Here is a 17,683-nt window from a genome sequence, read left to right on the forward strand (position 1 = left end):
CCTGAATGGAAGCATAAAGAGTCACCTGGGTGTTCTGTGCTTGGGCTACAAAGACAGACATCCTGGTCCCAGCTACCAACTATGAATCCCTGTTACATATCCATCCAAGTTTAGGCATAGATTCTCACTCCCCTGATAGCCTTAGTCTTTTTTCAGTTGATTTATTTTGAGTTGGTATTGAAGTTTCACACCCTGTGCAACATAAATAGGAAGTCTGGTAGTAATTAGTGTCAATGTTTTTCTTTTTTTGCTAAGAAACCTAATTTTTAAAAAGTGCTTGGCAGGACAGGCTCAGAAGAATCTCCTGGGCATCCTCAGTGCTGGTTTACACCAGAACATTGTCATGTCACACGCAACAGAGGAAATTAATTGTTGCATCTCTTCCCATGGACTAATACTGTTTGTGAATTTGTGACACATTTGAGTGGTTGCCTTCAAAGGTGCACACTGAAAGAGGCATTTGGATTTTGACAATGGTGTGTTGGGTGCATTGCAGTACTTTCACTTTTTGTAAAAAAAAAGCAAAAGCCTTTGGGATTTTTAGCAATAAAAAGGTTTGTAGCTCCTTGAGGAATTGTTCATGCTCTGGCTTGCTGAATCTCCCCATTGTCTCTGAATTATCAGCCAGACAATAAAAAAATAGTTAATCAGGGGTTATGTCAAACATGGTTATTCTGGAGCAAAAGCAGTATTATACCAGCACCATACAAAGTTCTTATTCCCTCTGGGCAATGTGACTTCTGCCAGTTAGCAAGAGTATTGGTTTTGGTTCTTTAATTAAGTCTAACCCCATCTCCCCTGCTGTATGAGCAGTGGATCTGACAAGATGCTGAACTTGCTAAACTATTAAAATAAAAGCACCTGCCCTTACATGAACTTGAGGGCACTCAGTACTGCAGAAGGTGTTCTCCTTGGTGATCCCTGGCAGATACAAACCAGCACAGCTTCATAAAGCCATTTGCTGCCAGGTGTGGGGCCACATATTTGCATCAGGCTTTTCCATCAGGTGAAGGCTGTTAGTGCATGTGTTAAGATCCAAGCACACACAGGGGAGACCTCCAAGAAGGAGGGTTTGTAATCAATTTCTCATTCCCAAATTATTTTTCCAGGGTCCCCACAGTATGGTGTTTGAGTAACAGAATAATTTCTTAGCTATTAAGTGCCTGAAAATCAGCAGTAATTAACTTAGCACAAATTCTTCTCTTCCTCTCCCTCCTCTTTGCTCAAAAAAAAACAAACAAACCCCCTTTCTCAGCAGAGGAAATGCAGATGGAAGCAGTCTCTTCTGCCTTAGTGCAGTCATGTACAGATTACATCTTTTTCCCCTTTCAGTTCTGTGAATAACATAATTGCTTTGTTATCCCTCAGGGGATTTGTAATATTAACATTGGTTAATGACATTAATTCAAGTTTTTACCATTAATAAAATGGCATTGCTTAAAATTAAGCATTACATTTCAATTAGTAGTCCATCAAAGACTTTAATAGTCTGGAGCATTAAAGTGATATTTTTTTAAATTTCTTATTAATTTTTTATTGTATCATGCTAATTTCCAAAGAGTGATTGAAAGCCCAGCTGATCCAATGAATGACCCTATCTGCCATGTTTCTTGAAGGAACTTCTTTCTTTTATGACATTATTCAAAAAGGTCACATTTCCACAAAGCAGGAATCTGTTTCAGTCACCTCCTGAATTCATTATCATCCTTTTTACTTTTTAACATGAGGCACATGATATACAGGCACCCCAGGTGGACATGTTTAAATTAATCTAGTAATAATTGATTCAGAAGAGATTTGGAGGACAGAATTTGCATAAAAGCCATAATGAGAGCAAATCCTCCAAGACCAGACTGAACAGCTAAGTCCCTGAATAACTTACATCTCCTAAACTAATTTGGTTATATATGCAGGATGAAGGTGTGGGGGCTGGAGCACCATGTGATTGGAATTCATTACAAATAATTCATCTTCTCTAGAAAGGCTGGCATCAGAGTGTATTAAAATTATATCAGCTCCCAAGTGCTTGCTCAGACCCTGCCTCCTGGAAGATGATGACAAGATTTCTGTCTGAGGGATTGTTTGGGTATTTTAAAGTATTTCTGAGGCAAAGAGCTGACAGCCCAGGGCTGGGGTGTCCTCTGGCAGGCTGGTGGGAAAATATTCAAATGTCCAGTTTTGGCTGGACATCTGACTGTCAAAAACATAAGTGTAGAGGAGGATCCCAGCTTTCACTCCCGGATATTCTCCCCTTCTGTTCCAGAATGGAATTTCTTAGCTAAGTTGGAGATCACCGGATTTTCATTAAATCCTGGATCACCATGATGTTTTTGGGAATTTAGGGAGTCCCCTTACAGGATGGGGACTCTGTAGTGTTTAGTTAAAGTAAATCTTCTGGCAGAGAAAATTACAACCACAGTTCATTAAAAGAAAGCAGCCAAGGCCTTTTTGAAGGTCAGCAGTCCTGCTTGACTTTGCCTTTGCCTAAATACTCTTTTTGAGAAAAGCTCCATGACCCAGCATAGTAATGCCTGTGTTCTGAGGCTGGCAAGCTTCAGTTAGCAGGTAACACAGTACCATGCTCCTGGTATCAGAGAAGTTGCATAGCATGTGTGGATGGAGGGGGAAATTCAGCTCTATCTTTTCAGAAACTGTTGAACACCGTATATTTTCTGCGGGAAAATTGATGTCACTGTTGTTTTCAGGAGATGAGGAATCAGTCCCATTTTGTTTATGCACAGCAGTCGGTAATAATCTGTCACTTGTGAGCTGTGTAGTTCTGCACTGCTTCCCTTCAGTGCTGCCCTGCAGCCAGGAGGATCTGGGAAGAGCAGTCCTACTTTAGAGAATCCCAAGTACAGTGCAAGAGTCGGGGCAGACCAAAGCAGCCCCGCTGCTCCAATGAGGGGAACAGTTAACAGAGCTCAACAGGTACCTGCTGTTGCAAGAAGTATGAGAAAAGCTGAGCACGGCAGGAGAAAAAAGAGTCTGGCTGACAGTTATTATTTTGTCTCTTCGGATTTGGGGCATATATAGGCTGGCTGAATGCTTTCTAGCCAGAGTTTTCCATATGATAAATGATGCTGTGCTGTGCCAGGAAGACAATGCAGTGAAACATATTCTTGTTTTCAAGCAGGCTGAAACTTGGAGTTGTGCTACAGGGATGCTTTATGCCTCTTCTAGAGTTACAATTAAACCATGAGTATGTGTTATGTGGCACTGGGTAATCACAAATCTTTGACAAAACAAACAAGCTCTGGTTTTTCTCTCCCACATGGGCAAGCATTAAAAGAAAAATTCTTCTCATCCTGTTTTTCCAGTGTAGCAGTGGAGGAAGGAGCTGCTGGGAGGGATGAGTTGGGTTTACAGTGTGCAACAACTGTCTTTGACCCTGGCATTGGAGCTGTCAGTGATGCAAGAGGATTTGTTGGATAGAGTAGAAAGGAGCAGGTGGCAGAAGCTGGAGGTAGTGCCAGAGGTTTTAAAGAGGAAAAACAAGCCTCTGGGAAAGTTCAGCCCATATGCTGAGGCTGACTCTCAGGCAGGAGGTTCGTTGGTGTAATGATTTCATGGCTTGGTGTTTGTCTTCTGGAGACTTGATTTGTGGGATTGCTTCAGGTCAGAGGAGAATTAAGTGGTCTGGTTTTTTAGAAATTTCATATTTCTGTTGTTTTCCCAGCTCTCTGGACACAGGAACACCACAGTGACTGCTACATAGTTTATCAGGATTGCTTATCTGCGTGGCACAATCTGGGGACTGCACTTGTCCATGGATTGCTGTCATAGTGTTGAAGAGAGAAACTTGGCAAGTTACGAACCTGTATTAGGTCTAATATAATTTAGAACTATTGTCACTAACTTCCTTGCTAAACATCCCATGGGATGTCTGCAATTGACCCTCTAATTAGAGTTGAATTAAAAAAGTAGTGTCAGTAAAACAATGTTTAATACTCTAGTAAGTCAAAAATTCAAGAACGCTTATGGTTTTTATATTAAACTGAGAGAGAGACAGAACACAACGCCATACCAAAAGCATTTTGAAAAGTCAGAAGGAATTTATTCTTCTTCCTGTCTCTGTCTAAAACTGGCTGCAGGTACTAATGACTGAGTCACAAATCTGTGTCCTGCCTCAGTTTCCAGAGTTGTAGCATCACAGCTGCAGTGAGAAGATGTGTGAGCAGGAGCACCACATGTCTGGAAATCTTTGCAAATAGGGGATTGTCTCCAGACTGTCAAGGACAAGAGTGTGTTGGAATGACATTGGCTGTGCAGTGTGGTCTTGGGGACTGTGGCTCTGCTAATTCGTGCATTTACAAACTACATTGTGCAGGGAAGCAACTTGAAGAAAAGCTGCTGTATTGGTGTTTCTATGACAGCTACAGGCTTAAGGCATCAGTCCATGGGTTGAGTACCAAACCTCAAGCCAGAAAGAGCTCTTGCAGCCAGGTGATGATTTGCAGTAAGTGTGATGCTGAATCTGCTGTACTCGTGTTATGTAGCTGATCTGCAGGTAAGCAGCACATCTGTCACCTTGGGTTTGCAGCCCCCATGCAGAGGATTCCAAATCACATGTTCAGTGAGAAAGGTGACTGCACTGCAAGGGGTGCTGAGCCCTTGCACACTCCCCTGCTACAGGCAGGGCCTCTGGAATAGTTATTCCTGCTGTTGCTGCTGTCCCATGAGCCCTGGGGGGGCTCCTCTCTTGGGCTACACTTGGGTTACACTCTTCCTCTTTTTGATTGAACATCAGAGATTCTGACTGGGAGTCAGGAGCTCCAGTAAATGTTGTGTCTGAACTACAGTTGTGCTAAGTACCATAGCATCCATTACATTCTGTTGTTGAGTTAGACTTTGCATTCATCTCTGTGTTTCACAGATGGAACACATAAAAATAATTCCACAGTCAGGTCCGGGAATTACCAAAAAATTTGGTAATTCTTTGACGAAACTTTGATATCTCTCAGAAAGGCCATTCTGTGAACAGTAAATAGAAGATATTTCCATCCCCCCATATAGGCACTTTTGTAGAAAACAGTGGCAGCATACCACCAGGGAGATAAATGAGTGTGAGCCTTCATTGCCAAATACAATCTTTGAATAAACAGAAGACTTCAGACTCCAAGGCACCTTTTCACAAGTGCTAAATTCATACCCCAAACAAATGCTAACAAAGCCTCTCATGTCTTTATATTAAGTGTGGCCAGTAAAAAAAAAGATCTAGAGCTCTCTGGGGAGCCTCACGAAGCACTTGGGGACACACTCAATGTGTGGTCAGGTTAGCACTACTCAAAAGCAAGTCTGAGTGTCAGCAGAGCAGGTATTTATTTATGCCCACTGGATTTGGCAGGAACCCAGAGGTAGAGTATATTTTGCACTGTTACACAGATTTTATTGTTGAATCAGCTTTATTTAATGGAAGCTTTCTATAATAGGGTCCTGTTCTGGAGGGCTTCCTCTACAGGTGAGGAAACAGTTCTGTTTCCAGGAACTTGTGGCAATGGACTGCACTACGAAGGCCAAGTAACCAAGTGGTGACTGATGGCTTATTGAGGGCCTACACCAGTCCACAGAGAAGAGGTCTGACACCAACCAATTCATTTTCTACTAAACCATTATTAAGAGTTTTGTCTCTGTTACCTGTTCTGAATCAAAGTATCCCATTGTACTTTTTGTGGGCTTGGTTTGGGACCTTGACCAGTCCTGGGTGGCTTTGATCAGCAATCAGGAGCCCTAGAAGTAAAGTGCCCCTAAGTGCACTGTCAGTCTTTTGTGGGATATAATCCTAGGAGCATCAAAGTATAGACTATTACTATTCAGCTCCACTACAGGCTTCATGAGCATGAACCAAATCATATATTGGAAAAACTGATTTCTCCCTTGCAAAGAGTTACCTGAATTATTTATACAGATCTAGATAACAGAAGGGTTTCAATAAATTGACCCGTGTTGAAAAATCTTGGTTGTTTCATTCCTGATACAAAGCCTAGTATGATACTGCAAGTAGTGCCCTGCAGACTGTGTGAAGCAGGAGCTGTGAGAAGGGTCAGCATGGAGCTCAAGCTTTTGCTCTGCCACAAGACAGCATATTGCCTGCACACACTTGTGATGCACCCTGCTGCTGAATTGCAGGGTTTTTTGAAGATAACCCTTGAATTATATGTATGAAAATGGGGGTTTGTCTTCCTGGGGTGTTGTGAGACCGAGTTCAGTCTGAGACTCATAGATGATGTTGCAGTTGAGGCCATGGGAAGCCCTGAACAAGACACAGGAGCTCACACAGGAGCCTGGTGACAACCAGAGCAAGAGCTGTGGCATATAAACCATCATGAAATCCAAAGTGAGCTCACTGATTCTTCAGAAGACTGTAGGGTGATTTAATTAAAGCAAAACAAGATTCTCATCTCAACCATAGTTTGACCATTTCCACAGATTTGCCTCACAAGTAAATAAATGAGGAGAGCTCAGTATCCACAAGTCCAGTCTAACAGTGCATATGAGATTTGACCTCTGGACATGCAAGTGCAGCGTGCCATGTTTTGGCTGTAAGACAGATCCATGTCCCCAGCATGGGCACAGCTGAGTGTGTGGATGTGGCCAGGGGCAGAGGGAAAAGCTGTGCTTTTTCTTTGATAGTGTGGAATGGCCCTTGGAGCCTGTTGGGTGGGATGGATTCCAGCTGGAGAGGGAGGGAAGGGCGAGGAGCATCGGATGAATAAAGGACCATAGTTTTGTTGGCCTTGGAGCTCTCTTTTCTAGGGCAGAGCTGCCTGTGCCAGCCTGTCATAGCCACATTTCTGAGCTGTCTTGCTTTACAATGTTTATATTTATTTCACTTATTCTTTTTTGAATACTTTAATGTCCACATCTTTCCATTGCTCTTCTTCCCTCTGCTATCGCAGTCTAATAAAACCATAACTGTGGCAATCACAAAAGATCCTGAACAGAAGAATAAAAGCTTTTGCAGGAGGTTCCTTTTTTAGTCTTTTTTAAAGGCATCTCTTTCTTTTAAAATGAAAGATGAAGCATTTTCTTTTATCCTTTAACTTTACTGTCACATTTTATTAAGTAAAAAATGATAGTTACAGTCAGAGAAAAGCAGGATATGAATTCCTGGTACAGCCATTTTTAAAGTGTGCTTTGTTTTAAAGCCCTGAAGACTGATTGAAGGTATTTTTCTTTCAGACGCAAAGCTTTAGTCAAAAGGGGCCTGATCTGAGTTACCCTCTGTAAATCAGGATTAGTTCCTGTGAAATCAATGGAGTTGCAATGATACAACAATGGGGTGAGTTGGAAAAGACTCATGCCCTGACAATGAATAAGGGAGGGACTGTGGGTGATCCCCTGAACGCTGTCCTTGCACAGGGGTGAAGCCACAAGGCAAAGCAGAATTATACCCTGTCCCTCTCGGGCTGCCATGGAATGTCCTGGCTGAGAGATGGGCAGGCAGAGTGGTTTTGTGCTGACATGGGCACTGAGGTTGCAAATCTCAGCTTTGGAGATGCTCTGAGTGTGCAGACCTCCTACCTTTCCCAGATGGAGCAGCTCTGTGCCCATCCCCTGCCGCTGCCACTACACTCAGGGAGGCCCATGAGCTGAGAAAGCCTGATTTAAGAGACAAGAGGATAGTGGCAGAAGTGGTGCTCTACAAAACACCTGTCTGTGGAGCAAATGTCACCAGATCCAGTGTAGCCTGAATTTATTGACCTTTTTCTGTCAGAGGGCTGTAGGGATTCACTGCGTGGAGTGGAAAAGGGGAGGAAGATGTCCCATCACTGGCCCTTGGGGCTGTGCAGAGACTCAGAGGACAGGCTTTCATGAGGGACAAGACAGATAAACCTGGACAGATAATATTTTTGGACATTTTTATCTTTTTTTAACATGTCTGCATTGGGCTAGAGAGAGGAATAACTAAGGTGGTAAAGATGCATCAAGATGAGCAAATAAAGAATTGAAATGATATGTCCTGTCTGAGATTTCAGTTTAACCAGGGATTTAAGCTCTTGTCTCTCATCTGCACTGGAAACTTGACAGCTGATTTCTTGAGCCCTAAGCCATTCTGAGCAGAGGGTCTAATAAGAACAGCTCTTTTTATAGCATTTAACTGTATCTAAATGTCTTAAGGCCAGGGCAAGTTCCAGCACTGCAAAGCACCACTAGTCTGGGCTGTACTTGGGATGTGCAGTGTTTTAGCAGTCTGGATGGGGACTGGCCCTAAGCACTAGTCATACTCCAGGCTTCACAGTGAAAATCTGCAGCTTGGGCAAAATTGGAGGCTTGGATTTGGCCACCTCCAGTAAAACCAAAACATTTCATTTCACTAAACCACTTCATAACTGCTGGACTCTCCCAGGCAGTTACAAGCTTGCTCTTGGCACACAGCTGACCTGTGCTTGCACATGGCGCTGCTTCATATTAGCAGCGTGAGGTTCTTTTTGGAAATGAATTTGCAGCAGCTGGGAATTGCTAAGTTAGAGTCTTAAAATATTGAGAAAAAGTAAACAAGGCAGCCTGGGAAGGGACAGGTTGAAGGACTAAGATTTTTCAGTGTTATCCACTGTCTCAATATTGTTCAACTCCAGGGCTCTGATTTCTGTTGCCCTTGATCAAGCTGGCATTTACCCACTGATTCTGACTCCTGTAGACACCAACTCAGGGCTGCACATGACACTGATTTTCCTCAACTTTCCAGAACACAAGAGTGCCACACATTGGATGAATGCAATTGGATGTAAGAGATAGGGAACACAATGAAGGATCCGAGTTTTTTATAATGTTTCTTTTTCACCTTGGTTTGGTCATTTATTATGTTGCCTTTTCCTGGTCTTCAAATCAAGAGTCAAACACGATTAGAAGGGGAAAAGGGATTTTACCTTGGAATTTATTTCAAGGCTCTTTAGGTGCACATGTCCAGGTCAAATGCACCGAAATGCCCGCCGCAATGCACACCCCCAAAAGACCTGGTATAACATTAAAGGTTTTACTAATTAGCATATCAATCAAAAATTCCCCAATGAGAGGCTCAAGTGAGCCCCCCTCCCCAAGGAACCTTCCCCTGGATGGTTCTATCTTAGTTTACAGAATGTGTTCTGGAGAGGACCTTGGGGTCTGGGGCACAAAGATCCCTAGCTATGAAGCTTCTAAAATGTTTAGTCTCTTAGCTTGACAAACCAGTCCAAGAATGTAGGCAAAAAGCACTAGGAATACAGAAGTTGTAAAAAAGATATAACAGGGGTATAAAAGAAAAGGCAAAAAATCTTCATGGCATCAATTACTTTCCACTTCAAGTTTGAAACCATTATTTTCATGCACACTTTGAGTTTCCCTATTACAATAAGGAAAAGAAGATGGAACTTTACCCCAAATACTGGTTATGGCTTTCTAAGGAACACTGAAGTCTCTTGGGCTGTGGTAAAATCTCCCAGGGAAAGTGGCAGAAATCCAGATACTTGGCACATTTTACAACTAGTCCAGACAAAACACTAGTAAATGTACTCTGCTTTGGCACAGAATAGGCTGTGGGATGTTATGAAGCTTTCCTGTATGCAACTTCTTATCATTTCATGACTATAATGAGTGTGAAACTTGAAGAGCATAGGACTCTATCGTGTCTTTGTTTAAAGATTTTTTTTTTTTCACCTAGCTTGAGATCATTGTTTGGATGATTAGTACATGAAAATGGCCATATTGGCTCAGACTAGAAGTCTGTCTAGTTTAGTACCTTCTTTCTAAGATTAGCCAGTAATGGCTGCACTGGGAGTAGTAGAGCATGCATAAAGTGAGATTTCCGTGACTGTCTTTTCCAGTTTCCAGCAAGGATATCTGACAGTGAAAAAGTCCTTTTGCTTTTTGTGCATTTCCCACAACAACCATCTCCTATCTAAGGAAAGTTTGGCTTCGACTTTAAGTGTATCCGAAAGCTATAAAGAATGCATCTCTCTGGCCTTCACATCTCTGTGCTATGCTTCATTTCTGGATCTTTACTGAAAAAAAAGGATCATTTAAACCAGTGGCTGAAAATATAATGTGAAGCTTCATCATCAATAACTTTTATTACAGTGTGACTTGCACAACATGTCCATCATGTGAGGTGCCACAGTACTCAGTGGTGTACGCCCTGCAGTATGCGTGTGCTTAATGACTAAACACTGTGCTGGGCTTAGCGTCAAATGATTTCACATCTCTTCCTTCTGCCAGTCCCATTTTTTAATTTAACATTATATTTGCTGTGCTTTTAAAAACAGCCACCCTCCGTAGTAAAGTGCTGTAGAACCTCTTTTGGAGAGCTGGAAGGGGATTTTATATATCACTGCATAAAATCTGCATGTATATGGGGCTGGAAAAAAATGTGAAATGCTGTAATGTCTCACTCACACTGGTTGGGAAACCAAGTCCCTAGAACTATCCTGAGCCCTGAATGCCAATGCTGTTTTCAGTCAGAGGTACGGAGCTGCTGCTGAGGACATGCAGAATGGATGCGCTGGCAACTCATCTTTCTGCGTTTAAAATCACAGAGAAATACAGTTAAGAATAAAACAGAGGATCCTTTTTTCAAACCATCTCCCATTTCTAGTGTAAGCAGTCCCTTATTGCTCTTATGGTGCCCAGAGACCTTTACAAGCTCCTTCCAGCTCCTTGATGTCCTCTATCTTGGAGTTTGCTCCATGCCACGAGCCTGTCATGCATCAGTGCCTGATGTTACCTGCCATCAGCCTGCCCATTTCAGGTCACTGAAAGGGTTTTAGAGACTCCAAAAAAAAAATACATGGGTATCAGGCACTGCAGGTGTTGACTGTTACACTAACTTTATGAATCACACCTGCAGGAATCAAAAATCTCATTATGTGTGAATTTAATCAGAATCAGCTTTATCACTAGATAAGATTTAAAGGTAGGAGACTCTATTTGTTTAAAGCATGTGTTTGCAATAATTGAACAAAGTTATATAGGAAAATATAATATGCACATCAGTAAGATTAAATTTGGCAATGCAGATTTTCTCAAGCTGCAGCATCATCTTGGGGAGCTTGTGGCATGGGCTAATTAATCCTTCATCCTCTGCCTCAGGCCTGGTAGGCCCAGGGGAGTCTTTAGAGCTGTGCCTTTACTGCTACTGTTGTTAAAAATGCTTACGTAGAAAAGGCATGACTTTCTTCTCTCCTCGCCTGAGAATGAATGCTCCTCCTCTTTAGCTATGCCTCAGCTCTTGTGACTGGGAGCTCTAGCATCTCATAATAATGAAGGCAATTGACTCACTTCTCACCATTTCCCCCTTTAAATTATTCTAATTTTTATGTTACCTCAATTAGCACTTTCCTGGAAAGACCTTTATGCTGGCTTGGTTTGTTTCAAGGCATTTAAAGCAGCAGTGGTTAGATGAATAAATCCCATGTTAGAACAGTGTTAATTGCACGAGTGTTTTTGTGGTGACTGGTGATGGCCTTTCCTTAGCAATCTCTTGAATTTAGCATGGAATTTACCATGGACACATTATGAAATTGAGGAGGGAGGTGTCCATTCTGGGGACACATTTATGCCTGGAATATTTGAAATTTTATGTTGTCAGTGCCAGCCATTGCACACCAGGTGCTTTATAAGACACATACCCCAAGGGTACACAGAGACAGATATTTAGGGAGCTGTGCACTTCCCTTCTTTGTGGTTGTAAATTGGGGTGGGTTTTTTATTTTTATTTTATCTTGGTGCTGTTTGTGGAATATCATCTGATGTACGAGTGGGTTTGGGAGGAAAGGGGAACTCCACCCTTTGCCATATTCCTTGCTCTGGATAAGCATTTGCTTTTCTGAAAGTGGAATTATTTGTATTTCAGGTATCCTCCGTGGGCCTATCTTGGAAGCTAGATCTGCAGCCGCCCTTCAGTCATGATTGTTTCAAGATTAAAGGCCATTTCCCTATCATTGCCAAGCCTTTTTCTTCTTGCTTTTCATCTCTCAGCATCACAGAATGTACCTGAATACACTGAAGCTGAACATCAGCAATGTGTAAGGAAAGAACACCCCACAATTGCTTTTGAAGGTAAGAGCTTCTATTCCTGTTTCAGATTCCAATAGGATGATCCATTTAGGTTTAGTCTGTGTTGTTTTTCCTTACAACTGTGATCCACAGCCAGGGGAAGTGGCCTGACGAATTGTTTTCCCTTTGATGCTTTACAGTGTTTTAATTCTGAGGTTTCACAGCAGTCAATTCAGGCAGTTTTGGAACTACTGGTCTAAGAATCTCCATTTTCTACTCTGCTACAGGCTCCCTGTAATCTTGTGCCACGCTGAAACTGTGTTTCAGTTTCCTTTTCTCTAACTGGATTCCCTAATGCCACACCTGGCTTGCTGGAGCCAGACACTTAATAAGTGAAATGTGATAGAGAGTTTGGACACGCTTGAGTGCAAGATAAGTAAGTTGATTTAAAATTGCAGGGAGTGGCTGCCCTTTTGTTTGTAGCATTCCTGGTTTGGTTTGGTTTTGTTATGTATTTGCCACATGTGCTAGTAGTTTTTCTGGCCTTCATCTGAGCATTTAACTTGAATGTGAGAGGGGGGCCTTTGTGTTGTAACGGCGAATTCTTTTACTGTTCTTTTGAAGCGTGGGACTTCTCTTGTCCTTATCCCAGTCAGATTTTCTGTGAAGGTACATGGCATGTACTTCTCAATTGTTGTCTGGATAATCTGTGCACTTATCCACACAACAGGTAGATCTTTATATTGGTACCACTATTATTATTTGAAAATTCACTCCAGACTAGTGTGTTAAACTCTGTGTGCCAGCATCAGCAACTGCTGAGTCTCCTTGCTAAAAATGGTTTCCTCCTAAATGTTGAAATATCGATTTTGGTTCCCATTTAAGGCTTTACAATGCATCTCCAGTTACACTCTTTGCTAAAGGCAATTGAGTATCTTGCAATGTGTCTCTAGTTAGGTTCTTTGCTAAAGGCAATTTAATTGTGGTTTTGTGACCTTTGAGATAGGGTTTCCAGGAAGAAGGTAGTCAAAGGCTTTCTTGCTGACCTTTCAGGGTTCTTCTAGAGAGCTTTACTATTCTTCACAGAGGAGGAAACTCTCGTCTCTTAATTTGGAAAGTTTAAGAGATTTTGTGTCTGTTTTCCATTATCTATGCCTTAAGGGTTTAAATGGATTAAAATAAATTAGCAGAATCTTTAAGCCTACATGATACGACACCGGTTCTAACCTTGCTCCAGTAAATAAACCTTGATTTTAATTGCTAAATAAACCTAACCATCTGTTTTAACTGGGGAGGGCCAAAAAGAGAAGCCCTTGCTGTTGAAACATGGTGAAATTCAGTTCAGTAGATAATACAATAACAAGAATGTTGTAGGTACAGAAAAGAGAAAAAGTGTTGCTCTCTCTATTAACCAGGAGCACCAAGCTTTGAATTTACAGAAGATCTGTCTGTGCAATCCAGCACTGAGGTACATCATTCTGCAGGAAATCTTAAAAGCCCCAATTCCTTAAGTTGAGGAATTGGTGGGCATTTCTTGGCACTCAGTATGAGTTCTACTCTGCAGAATCAATGGCTGTGTAAACACACTCATAATCTGCCAGTTTACTTTGTTTTAATCAGGCATGAACATTTCACAGGAAAAAAAAGCTGTCCTCCCCTTTCACTGCTCGTTCCTTTCCTCTCTTCAGTGATAGAGGGCAAAAACTGGTGAGTTAATTAGAACCTGACAATTGTGCAAAAGAAAGATTGAAATTGCAGATGTGTCAAGAAAATGACCCAGATTATCATTTGAGTTTCTTAAACCCAAGTTAGATTCAGAGTTATTGTTTTTTCACAGCACCTGTTTCCTTGTGATTGTTCATGATACAGTTTAATCTTGTATTTTCTGCTGCAAAGCTCAGCTGGAAAATACACAGGAATTAAATTAAAGGCACCTTTTTTCCACTGCACATAGCTTTTAAGGTCTGGGGAAGAGGGCTCACATGTCCAAAACCACATCTCTCTTCATAATCTGATTTCTCTTAAAGCTATACCCTGTTCTGATGCTGGCACGCACAGGTTTAGGCTGCAAGGGTAGACAAGTAGGGGAATCTAAGTATTATGTGGTGTTCCCAGGTTGCTCTGAGGATGTCTCTGCTTAACAGTGTGGCTTGTGGGCTTTCTGTGGGTCTCCAAATGCATTGACTCGTGAATCACAAGCTGGTACACAACGGGAGTGTGTAATGACTGAAAGAGTGACCCCAGCAGAGCCCTTCTGATGCTCCTGCTGCCAGGGCAAAGGATTATGTTACACCAGCAATTTTCAGTGGATGGGCCATAATAATAATAAGGCCTCTGACCGTTCAGTCATACAGGGTACATTAATTTACTGCCAGAATGAATAGGTTAACAAAACAGTTTTTGTAATAAAGGGGTTGAATAATAAATTAATAAAGGGGATCTTTTTCACAACTTTGCTAACTAGGCTTCCCATCACCAGACAAATGGGATGCCATAGCATGTTTTGTGTTCTCTAGTCTTCAGTTCCCACTTTACTTGTGCTCAGTCTCTTTTTATTGTTCTTTACCCCTAGAGGATATTCTTAACGTCCACTTGACTGGATAATATCCTTGTTGTAGAAGAATCCAAGTAAAACTTCTGTCTATTTTTCCCTTATTTCCTGAGAAATTACGTATTTTATGTTGTTCTTATTGTATCTCATCCACACTAGCCGACCATCTGTTTGAACTGGTATCTCTTTGTCTTGCTATGAGAGTGGGTAAGAAAGATAGCATCCAGTACGTCCTACTCATTTAAGCAGAAAGGAGACTATGTATGCAAAATGCTTTTACTTTAGCTGTCTTCAGACCTGAACAAATGCCTGTTTCTTTACAGACTCCATTCCCCAAATTGTTTGTGCCATTACTTGTGGCGTAGAGAAAATGGTCTAGACAAGTCGAGGAACATAAATTCTGGTTCTAGATATACTTACTTTAAGTGCTAAAGATAGTGTTTGCACTGCCAGGAGAGATGTGGGCTGGGGAGGAGCCATGATCTGAATGGTTTATCCTTGCAGCCTGCATGGAGATCCTGAGGGACACGACAGGAATTTTGTGCTGCAAACACCATCCTGTGTGTTTGCACAGTACCAGACTAACACAATGGTGCCCCAATTTCCCCGGGGCTTATAAATGGTGCTCATTGTACAGTTCGCCAGCAATAATAATGTACCCAGTTTGGGCTTTTCATAATTAGATTGTTCTACACTGTGCTCATAGGAAATCCAGTTAAAGTTTGATTTCCCTTTTTAGATCAATAAGAAAATGATCTTCTGCTTCCCAGGAGGCTGTTTCTGGTGTCTTACTACCTATTTGACTGTTAGTGGGTAGCATTAAGGATCATTAAGGATCTTGCATGCTTGTTTGTTTTTCAGTGAGTTGAGAATTTAGTAAAACAAGTCAAGTGTATTCTTAGTGCATCCCTTTTTATTTATACATGCACATACACATGCATGCATCCAAGTCCCATTTCACAAAACAGTTTGTCATCCCAGCACAGCTCCCCTGTGGTCCACTCTGGTAAGCCAAACACCCGAGGATTTGTTTCTAGTTCTTGTCAATCACGTTCATGTTTCTCGTCTTTTCTGTATGGATCTTACCACCAACAGATCAGTGCCTGCATTTGCAATTGGGCTGTGCCTGTGTCATACTGTCCTGGTTGCCAGCAGCATACTTCATTGTTGCACAGCTCTTTCTTGGACATAAAGCACCTTTGCTATTCCTTAAAGTCATTTGGATAATATCCTTGTTGCAGAAGAATCCAAGTAATACTTCTATTTTTCCCTTATTTCCTGAGAAGTTATGTATTTTCTATGTTGTTCTTATTGTATCTCATCCACACTAGCCAACCATCTGTTTGAACTGGTATCTCTTTGTCTTGCTATGAGAGTGGGTAAGAAAGACATTTGGAGCTCCTTTCTAATGTGCCTCTTGGGAAAACCGGAAACGTCTTCCATGCCCATACTACAAGGTTTGTTATTTCAAGAGCCAGAGCCATGAGGGACATGCATTGATGTTTGTAATGGCTGCAGAGTGCTTAGCTTCATCTTGTTTACCAAGGAAGTGCTTAAAAGTCTGCAAACTCATCTGTATTACATGCATCATTTGGATGTTCACAACTTCACTGGAAATGAGTTGTAGACAGGTTTCCACTTGCAGTTTCTACCATTATTTATTTTTCATTAATTTAATCCATCAAATCAGTGTGCTCAGGAAAAGTATGATAACTTCCCTAATTTTCCTCTGTTCTGTCTCTCAGGGCTTTTTCCCCTGGGTCTTGGCAGTTAGGGTAAGCTGGAAGAACATAATTTGTCCCTGCTTTATGCAGCCTGTCTTCATAAAAACACCTCAGCTGATCCCATGCTGAGGCACAGGACAGAGGTGGACTTGGTTAAATAGCTTATGTCTCAGATCTTCTGGGGACTGCAAATCTCAGCTTTGCAGACTGTGTGGGTGGTGTGAGTTCTCAATGTGTGGCATTTGATCCATTGTCTTTTCCTCAGTCCCTCCTAGATGCAGACAAGTTGCTCTGTCTGTTGCCTCAGGTTTTCAAAATGATTTAGTTTGTGTGTGTTTAAATCTGGGGTTTACTTCAGACTGTCTGTAATTATTGCCTCCTACTAGATAAATGTGATTCAGGTGACTTGAATGTAGCTTGCTGTGTATTTTCTCAATATTTTGTTTATTTAAACAATGTTTTATTGAAATGTGGCCAGCTTCAAACATTGAAACCTGTGGGGAGCAGCTAAATGTTTTCTTGTATTGAAAGCAAAAGCTATTTTAACTTTGTGGGCTGAAGGATAATAAGGTATGATTTATTTGTTGAAAAAGTTCTTGATATTTCACCGAACACCCCCACTGTTGTTGAATTGGTCACTAATACATTATTCCCTTTCCTGTATATTGATGGAAAAAAAAAGCATGTTAGCATTCATCAACTCCAAAGGCCAGCTGGGAAAGTCCCTTAGGAAATTCTGGTCAAGATTTACACTTTTCTTGAGCAAGTGAGATTTTGACAATCCAAACCAAAGTTTTAGTTAATGAAGAATGAAGATTGTGGGGTGAAGTATTGGAGGTGCATCTATCTAAGCATCAAAGGGAAGACACAGTACATTGTGGGAGAATTGTCTTCTAGCTCATAGCCTTGCTGCCCTTGGTTCTCCATACGAGGAGTCCAAACATTAACTAATGATGGAGTTTGGGCTGGAAACTGGTGTCATCCTGTGGGGGGCTTCAGAATATTTTACCTTCAGTGCATTTCAGTATGGATTTTGTTTCCATTAAGCAAGCCTTAATGGAACAGTTTTATTTTCTTTTTAATTTTGAAAACAAGAACTTTCTTCTTTAGATTTGATTTAGAATTTGTTTGAAAATTATGACTGATAAAGCCATAGATATACAGTAGTCAGGGAAATAATTGCTCTCAGGCAAAACTTCTGAAAACTACACCCAACTGCTCTCAATATATTTTTCATTCCATAATAATAATTTTAACAGTAATGATGCTAGTTCTTTGAGACTTCCTCATTAATGGTGTACAAGGCACTTCACAAATAGTTGCAATGAGATTTGATTGAAAAAGTTACTCAGTGTGCTGTTTCTTGGGACTTCAGGAAGAAAAGGAGGGTTGGAAGAATGTCCTTCATTCACAAAATGATTTAGATGGAATGAATCAT

General features: G+C 41.4%; 1 protein-coding gene across 4 annotated transcripts in view; it reads left to right on the plus strand.

The window, feature by feature from the left end:
• Positions 1-17,683, plus strand: part of SEMA5B (semaphorin 5B) — a 269,546-nt gene that overhangs the window by 123,819 nt on the left and 128,044 nt on the right. For all 4 annotated transcript variants that reach the window (XM_039554919.1, XM_039554921.1, XM_039554922.1 and 1 more), the window contains exon 3: positions 11,828-12,033. In XM_039554919.1, the coding sequence (XP_039410853.1) occupies positions 11,880-12,033 (154 nt within the window). In that variant the 5' untranslated portion in view covers positions 11,828-11,879. The remainder of the gene's footprint in view (positions 1-11,827; positions 12,034-17,683) is intronic.

Source organism: Corvus cornix, chromosome 7 (assembly GCF_000738735.6).
Source record: "Corvus cornix cornix isolate S_Up_H32 chromosome 7, ASM73873v5, whole genome shotgun sequence".
In the NCBI taxonomy this organism is placed as follows: domain Eukaryota; kingdom Metazoa; phylum Chordata; class Aves; order Passeriformes; family Corvidae; genus Corvus; species Corvus cornix.